An 8,017-nucleotide genomic window follows, 5' to 3' on the forward strand; every position below is an offset into this window, starting at 1 on the left:
GAGAATATTGAAAGTCGGGGATTTTTTAATTTGTAAACTCTAAACTTATAACACCTCTCTTTTTGCGTCGGGGGTTAAAAATAAACGTTTTACCTACTCGTTCAAAAGATTTTTTGTTTCTTTCATAATTGTTACATTATTAAGTACTTATTTGAAAAAAGTCTACCAACGTGTGAATCTGGGCAGAAGCGGGCACATTTAGGAATAGTATATCTGATCTGTATTTGAAGGTTACATGAACGTAGCAAAGTTTATCAAACAAAAAGGAAACATCAATTTCACTCTCTATATGTTTTATTTTCATATTGTGTAGTAACACTAGTTAAATAAAAAAAATAAGTTATGTAACAAATAATATAGGTACAGACATCGGAAATCCAAACCATAGCCAATAATTTATGAGCACATTTAATTATTTATACAATTTTACAGGAGTTTTTAAATTCACCCTTATTTTTTAAAACAAAATGCTTAAGAAATTCATACCATCTAAAGTGATGTTGGGCATTAATTTAACTTAAAATTAATAATATGCAGAAATGTATTGCCGATTTGCATCGAATCAATTACAAATGAGAAACACCTAGACAATTAAAATGTGCAATACTTAAATAAAATGATCTTAAAATTACAGCCACTGCACAAATGATACCTGGTGTGTGTCTCATCATCTAAAATAAAATCCATGTTACTCCTAATGTTAGCCTATGATACAATTATTAACATAGCCTCCCTTAGTCCTTTCTGAGACAGGAAGTTATTTAAAAACTCTCAATCTTTTAACTTACATTATAATTAATCAATATATTAATGTACAAAATATACATTACGTTTTAACAATCTTTCAACAGTCTTATAGCTTTAAATACCTATACAGTATTGCACTTAAAACTCAATATGGAGTAATGTGAGTGAATATAATAAGATAACATAGTGTTAATGAGATTATTTCTAGCTGTTATACACACTTGAATATCTCGAGGATAAGTTTTTAGATTACACACCTTATTCTCACAATACAAACAGCACTTTTTGTGATTCCGTTCCATTCATTAGCTATTCACTCCAATTTGCACTATCACTTTTGTGAACACCAAGGTTTAGTACAAAGTTCTAGAGTCCAAATTAAATGTCGGCTAGCAACCAACTAGTTGTATTAGTTGTTGCACTGTTGAGCGGTCTAAAAGACACAAGTCAAAGTCAAATGTCTGTGTAGTAACTTCATACCTGCCAGTTTCTGCTATCAAATTGACCACTCTTTCGAGATCTTCATTGTTGTTAATGGTCATGATGCGCTTCTGAAGGTCACGGAGCTGTCCCATGTACTCGGGAGATAGGTCTCCAGGCTCAGCATCCTCACCCAAGCTACTTGAAACCCCATTATCTTGGACTTTAGTCTCTACTGATGTAGAACCACTACTCTCGCCTTTTTCCATGTCAGCATTAAGAGGAGCTGAATTTTCTGTTTTAACTAATTTCCTAGTCTCTTCTTCTTCTTCTGCAGCTTTTCTCTTACGTCGTTTCTCTTCCCTCTTGGAAGATTTGTCTTTGTGCTTTCTTGATTTCTCTTTATGGGGTGGTTCTACCACCGGTTCTGGTTCTGGCTCAACTTCGGGCTCCGGCTCAGGTTCTATCTCAGGAGAAGGCTCATGTTTCAGTGGCTCTGGTGAAGGATTCTCAACTTTTACTTTTAACTCCTCTTCTTCAGCTATTATAGAGCTCTCTGAATCTGAGTGACTACTGTTCACGTCTTCATTCCCAATGTGTGATGTCTTGGCAATGCCACTCTTTGAACTGCACTGAGATGCTGTGTCAATAGAAATAGGAGAAGCTGGTTCCGGTAGAGATCTCTCTTTAGAAACGGGAGTTTCTCTACGTTCAATGATTTCAACAGGCTCAGGGACAATTTCTCTGTTCTTTTCATGCCTATGTTTTTTCTCTTTGCTAGATTCTTTGTGCTTTTCTCTAGACTCATCACGCTTTTTATCTTTTTTCTTATGTTTGTGTCGTTTTTCTGAATCTCCTTTGTCTTTTGATTTATGGTTTTCCAATCTTTCAACATTTTCGGGGGGTGGAGTTTTCCTAAGATTCTCTATAGAAAACTTGTTTTTCTCTGGTTTTGATAGCTTTTCTTTTATTGGGGGGGATTCTTTCACTATTTCTTTAGGTATCTCCCTGGGCTTTGCTATTTCTTTCACAATTTCTTTAGGAGATTCTTTTGATTTATGACTGTCTTTTTTATGTTCCTTTTTTTCTTTCCTTTCTTTATCTCTATCATGACTTTTCTTTTCTTTCTTCTTCTTTTCCTTTGATTCTTTATCTGTCTTTATTTCCGGTGCTTTGTCTTCAGTTTTTTGTTTCTTTTGTTCAGAGATATCATGCTTTGGAGGTTTATATTCTTCTTTAAAGCTAGAAGCACTACTTGACCGTGGAGGAGGACTGGGTGGTTTTCTCACTGGACTGACACATCTCTTCTTGGCTGGCTCTGGTGAAGGTGGCCTGTCACTTGTCCTTTTATTGGGTTTATCTTTAGTTCGTTCTTGTTCTTTGTTATGACTTTTCACTTTGTCTTGTTTAGGTTTGTCTTTTTCTTCTTTTGCTTTCACTTTTTCTGATTTAGATTCTTTATGATCATGTTTTGATTTTTTATCTGAACTAGATCTTTCTTTTTTGTCTGGTTTAGCTACAGTAGCTACATTTTTTTCTATCTTTTTAGGATCTGGCGACACTTTGGGAGGTTTCTGAATAGGTGGTCCAAACAAAGTTTCAAAACTACTTGTTTTATGAGGGACTTCTTCTTTATGCTCCTTAACCTTATGTTTTTTGACATTTTCTGATGACATTTTGGGTTTACTGGTCATTTGTGGCTTGTCATCACTGAAGGAATCTCGACTTCTACTTTCCTGATCAGGATTAGTGTAGTAAGCATCATTTCTGACAGTTATACCGCCTCCCTTCAACAGTTTCTTCTTGAACTCATCATTGGGGTTTTGAAACACATACCTGTCTTTAAGAAGTCCACTATTGTGTAAATTTAAATCATACACAAATGGTATTTTCTTAGGTTCATCTTTATTTTTTAAGTAAATATCAATGGGAATTAGAAACCCAGCATAACCAGATTCCTTGAGAGAGAATGGTGGCTCCTTAACAACTGAAATTAAAAAAAAGCATTTAGTAAAAACAAGATAATTTAATCAATATTCAGTAATTTAATTATATATTTATTATCTTTTTAAATAAAAAATACTAACTTACAAAAATTTCATTAAAAAAATAATAATAAAAAGATAGTGGCGGTATATACAAATATATAAGGGTGGTTAGGGCTCCACCGAAAAGAATCTCCTTATAAATTATTACACTTTGGCATTTCTAATAAACTTTGGCTCAGATATTTTACAAGCTATTTTATAGATGGAACACATCTATAAAATAGTTTGTAAAATATTTGTTGTCAAAATTACAGCTTTACGTAGGAACAATAGTAAGTTAAGAAATATATTTAACTGATAATCGTACCTCTTCTAGGTTTGTGAAAAGTGTTGTGAAGATTGAATACAACTTTGTCTACAAAGTGACTTATATCGGCACCTTCTTGCCCGCGCACGAAAACTTCCCAATCGTGAGTGAATCCTTCGGGCGTCTTCTTGGACCGCAAAGAAGCTACATGCCCAATTTCAAAATTCACTTTAATTGATGTCATTTTCGGTCTGAAAATCGACAAAATATGACCATTATAAAATGATAATAAACGAAGTGTATATTCACGATACTGATGAAAATAGTCATGATTCTAGATTAGAAGGAAACTAACATGACAACGATATATTTAGCGTTTAAAAAAACTTACGCTTAACAGTTGCGCACAAATACACAATCAATTTAAGAATTGAAAATAATACAAATTAACGAAATAAATCTTTTAGCGCCCTTGTTATTTTGGTCCGCCATATTAATTCATCGACATCAATCAACGATGTTGCAATATTGTTGAAATTAAATAACCAATGTTGCCATAAATAAATTCACGGCTGTCGTTGTTGGAACGGGTAAATAGTTAGTTGTCATTTCGTGAAAATCAAAATAACCTAAACCGTCCATAACCATTACACTTATTGTACTGTACCGAATTTGAGTTTTTATATATCTAGAAAGATTTTATCCATTTCGCAGTTTAAAATCTAACTTACCTGCTAAAATGTCGGGTCTTCTGAGGGCATTATTTCAACCTTTAAAGTGAGTTTAAGTTGCTATATTTTTACTGCTTGTATTTTTTTAGTTTCGTAATATTACTTGAATAATATTGCAGATTATTTAAACAAACAATGGGACCAATATCAAGTATTCCACCTAGCACAGCTTTAGTTAAATCAGAATATCCCATATTAACTACTATCAGAACTAAAGTACGCTGCTACTTTCCTCGGCCTAATGAAGTCCGAAGGGTGCGGCGACATGGATGGAAAACAAGGATGTCTACTCCCGCTGGACGCAGAACTATTATGAGAAGACTTTTAAAAGGAAGATTTGTTCTATCTCATTAAATCCTTATCATGTTTTAGCTTTAGAAAAATAAATAAAATTATACAACAAAACCAATTTTTATTTGAAGCTTACTTTTTTATATTTCCAGATATCTTTCTACATATTTTTATCTTAAAATCTAGCTCACTGTTTCCTACAAAAGTAACAAAAACAAATATCAAATACACAATATTTTTAGCGAGATTTTAGCTGTTCATAAGGAAAAGATTCATATGTTACTTTTACTTAACTAGCAAAATAAAAAGTATTGTCTTAGATGATTTTTAACTGAAGTAAAACTGTAAATTTTATTTTCATTTTACACTTACAATAAAACATTAATTAAATAAATATTTTTGTTGTGAGTGAACAGAATCATCTGAATTGGTTGGAGATTTGGCTGGCTTCAACAGATTTGATACTTCTGAAACCACCAATGAAGTAAGTTTTATGATTGCTAGATGAGCTGCAAGTTGAAGCACTAATGCTCCAAATCCTTTATAAAGTCCACCAATGCCTTCCCGTGCCACTGTTGTGTTGTAACAGTCCATGAAACCTTCATATCCAGTTAGGATGGGAGTCACTGATGTTCCAGTGTCTAAATTGTCTATAATTGTTCTTGTTCCCTGGAAAATAATTTAAAAAATATAGGTTAACATAGCAGACAGTATTAATATTTTAAAAAGATCATATTGACCACGCTGAAACTTGTCTAAATCATCCTGCCTGCCACATTACTTAACATAAAAACATATATTGAGTAACAGGAATATCAAGCATTGATAGTCATGAATTACCTGTATGTGAAGTCTGTGAATGATAGTCTCAACTGGATAAAATAGTATTTCCATTGTAACAAAGGAGAATATATTAGCTTTCAAGTTGATGTCCTCAATAAGGGGGTTCTGTGAGCTTTTGCTATAGTTTATGCTGTAACTGTCACTCATTTCATGTTTGTGCCTTTGTTGGAATCGTAGGATCTTTGCTGTTATGCCTCTAAGCGATATGCTGAAAAAAAAACAAAATTTATACTGGAATGCTTTTAATAGTGATTGAATTTTCGCAAAAGTATTTACTCACATCCTAGTTTTGCACTTCTAGTATCAACTTTGACACCTTATCCAATCAACTGCAAGTAGATTTTAAAATATGGCATTTGGTTGACTTTACTTACTGGGCCAGATACTTCGAAATTCCGAGAGCAGCTGTAGGTAGCACAATAGCCCATATTGGCAACATCCTGCCTCGACTGGGAGACCCCCACTCCAGAATACGGACGAAGCCTTCTCGGAACACATCCAGTAATGCAGGTTTGTCACTGGCAATGTCACTTTGAACAGTTTCAACTAGACTTGCAGAGTAGAATGGTGTTATAATGGCTAAACTAACACTGGAAAACAATAGTGTTTTTTTTTTCAGTTGGTGTAAAAAGATTCCTTTATTGGTTACATGTATGCAAGTTACTATTAGTAATACTCAGATATGAAAAAGATATGTTTATACAAAAATTTATAGTGTTACATCCAAGGTTACATCAAAATTATATAAGTTAGATGGCAATGATAGAAATAAGTAGCACTTTTAGAGCTGTAGTTCCCTATTTGTAAATTTTAAATTCACATTGGTGTATATACATATATGTATATATAAATAATAGAGTAAATAAAACATGTTTACCATTTTAAAGCCATATGTTGAAGAAACTGCAATACAGATCCACATTTGCCGATTTCCCTTAAAATTGTAATTTGAAAGTTAAAACATTGTTTTCAATCAAATGTGTAACAGTGTAGAAAAGTGATGAATTAATTAAATCTTACTTAGGCCATCCTGTCCCTTTAGCTACCACATCTTCCACAGCCAAGTTAAGGCCCTTCACAATGCAAGTGGACCCAATACCCTTCCACAGTGTGGTGAAATCTTGCCTTCTATGCAGTCTCACCACCACTGGTAGGAGTGTGTATGGTACTATATGGTAGTTTTTTAAACTGTTATGGACCTGTTAAAAAATATATTGTCAAATGCAATTTTTGTCTATAATCCAAAATATCATATATCATAGTTCACCAGTCATCATAGTCACTATCAATACTCAGGTTGTGGGTGCAATTCCCAAGAGAAGCGTACCTCTATAACATCCATACTGAAGTAGATTCCTGTCTTGTTAGAAGTTTGAAAAATGTTTTATATATTTAAGTTTACCTTACGAAACCGCTGCAAATGTGCCAATCAACAGGTTAATTTCTGTCAGAAAAAATAGTCTGATTTTTAATTATTCTCACCTGACATTGTCTACGTAATACAATGAATGGATGACTCAATAAGTTCTCAGTTATAAGACTAGCAACACTAATAGCCGTAGTCACATAGGTGCTGTTATCTAGAACAATAATTGAAATAATTAATTGAAATTAAGACAAATGATATAATAAGACAACAACAATTCTCAAAATTGGATATGACACATTCATTTTAGATACTGAAAGCAGGACAAATTCAACATTTTGCAAGTCTACTTTATGAATTTTGGCAAATCATATGTAAGTGTCAGCATTAATGAAACAGGCACAGACCATTTAGGCTAAATGGTCTGTGGATATGAGTTACCAAAGAAGGAGGACCTCAAAAATACCACACCATATCCTCCTGTGGAAGTCATATGAGGCCACTAAGGGACACATATTCGGGGCAACAAATAGGCAACAATAGCATTCCCAAGGAGGTATTTTCGTTTTCTTTCTTTTCAAATGTGCTGAACACACTTCTCTCGTGTTCATACTTCTCACTTGACAACACTGGTCTCAGATTTTATTCAAGTCGCCTAAAAGCATCTGGCATGACATTTATGACCAACAATTTTCGACGATGCATTCGATTTTTTTACGCTGACCACGGACTTCGCAGCCTTACAGCGCAGAACGCCACGGAGAACATGCAAAGATAGGTTACCAAAATGTAGTCCTTATTTAGTAAATACAGATACCTTCTTCTGGAACATCATCCATGACCAGAGGAGGTCCTTGGTACTCTTCAGTGACGGGCGTGTGATACCCATATATCTGTTGATAGCGAGTATCGTATATATCATTAGTTTCTCTATTAGGATCTAAGCCAAAAGGCCTATTATAACTAGAATAATCTCCAAAACCAGCCATTTCAATAAAACTCCGTACTATATTAGCATATAATTCACAAACAAATAAATTTATAAGAACATTTTCTCCTAATTACAAACAATTAAAAAATATAATCGCAAAATATAACATTCCGTTCCGTCCAACAAATAAAAATTTTATACGGAATACGGATGGATGAGATAACATTTCATGACAGTTGAACTGAACTGATAGATATTGACAGCTTGGGTTGCCAGCATGAAAGTTTTATACTGTCTGTACTGCATACCGCACGCTCCGCGGGATCCTCAATGGGTTTCTTGTTTCTATTGTCGCTCTTAGCTCTTCAATCCATCAACGTCTCTTCCACCGCG

The 8,017-nt window shown here is 33.9% G+C and overlaps 3 protein-coding genes across 4 annotated transcripts; 1 reads left to right on the plus strand and 2 right to left on the minus strand.

Moving 5' to 3' along the window:
- Window positions 1-276: 276 nt before the first annotated feature.
- Window positions 277-3,998, minus strand: ear (ENL/AF9-related). 2 transcript variants are annotated; one of them, XM_053756130.1, is made up of 3 exons: window positions 3,854-3,998; window positions 3,523-3,713; window positions 277-3,154 (listed from the first exon to the last, which is right to left on the minus strand). In XM_053756130.1, exons 2-3 carry the CDS (start codon window positions 3,704-3,706, stop codon window positions 1,137-1,139), a joined length of 2,202 nt encoding a protein of 733 aa, XP_053612105.1. In that variant the 5' UTR covers window positions 3,707-3,713; window positions 3,854-3,998; the 3' UTR covers window positions 277-1,136. The 2 variants fall into 2 exon arrangements, with proteins under 2 accessions (XP_053612105.1, XP_053612106.1); XM_053756131.2 differs by having other exon boundaries at window positions 3,818-3,972.
- A 68-nt stretch (window positions 3,999-4,066) lies between these two features.
- Window positions 4,067-4,598, plus strand: mRpL34 (mitochondrial ribosomal protein L34). Its single transcript, XM_053756148.1, has 2 exons — window positions 4,067-4,239; window positions 4,313-4,598. Exons 1-2 carry the CDS (start codon window positions 4,202-4,204, stop codon window positions 4,545-4,547), a joined length of 273 nt encoding a protein of 90 aa, XP_053612123.1. The 5' UTR covers window positions 4,067-4,201; the 3' UTR covers window positions 4,548-4,598.
- On the minus strand, window positions 4,586-7,866 carry Slc25A46a (Solute carrier family 25 member 46a). Its single transcript, XM_053756142.1, has 7 exons — window positions 7,511-7,866; window positions 6,810-6,907; window positions 6,348-6,526; window positions 6,205-6,261; window positions 5,702-5,917; window positions 5,325-5,535; window positions 4,586-5,153 (listed from the first exon to the last, which is right to left on the minus strand). The coding sequence occupies exons 1-7, from the start codon at window positions 7,680-7,682 to the stop codon at window positions 4,866-4,868; spliced, it is 1,221 nt and encodes a 406-aa protein (XP_053612117.1). The 5' UTR covers window positions 7,683-7,866; the 3' UTR covers window positions 4,586-4,865.
- Between the last annotated feature and the right edge of the window lie 151 nt (window positions 7,867-8,017).

This window comes from Plodia interpunctella, chromosome 15 (genome assembly GCF_027563975.2).
Source record: "Plodia interpunctella isolate USDA-ARS_2022_Savannah chromosome 15, ilPloInte3.2, whole genome shotgun sequence".
Classification (NCBI taxonomy): domain Eukaryota; kingdom Metazoa; phylum Arthropoda; class Insecta; order Lepidoptera; family Pyralidae; genus Plodia; species Plodia interpunctella.

Excerpts from the sequence above, each read along its gene's own strand:
- ear (XM_053756130.1), bottom strand. The coding sequence starts at position 3,706 with ATGACATCAATTAAAGTGAATTTTGAAATTGGGCATGTAGCTTCTTTG. Across the intron at positions 3,155-3,522 it reads TTTTCACAAACCTAGAAGAG|TTGTTAAGGAGCCACCATTC; the intron begins GTACGATTATCA and ends TTTTAATTTCAG.
- mRpL34 (XM_053756148.1), top strand. The coding sequence starts at position 4,202 with ATGTCGGGTCTTCTGAGGGCATTATTTCAACCTTTAAA. Across the intron at positions 4,240-4,312 it reads GCATTATTTCAACCTTTAAA|ATTATTTAAACAAACAATGG; the intron begins GTGAGTTTAAGT and ends ATAATATTGCAG.
- Slc25A46a (XM_053756142.1), bottom strand. The coding sequence starts at position 7,682 with ATGGCTGGTTTTGGAGATTATTCTAGTTATAATAGGCCTTTTGGCTTA. Across the intron at positions 6,527-6,809 it reads TATTACGTAGACAATGTCAG|GTCCATAACAGTTTAAAAAA; the intron begins GTGAGAATAATT and ends ATTTTTTAACAG. Across the intron at positions 5,918-6,204 it reads CAACATATGGCTTTAAAATG|TGTTAGTTTAGCCATTATAA; the intron begins GTAAACATGTTT and ends ATTGTTTTCCAG.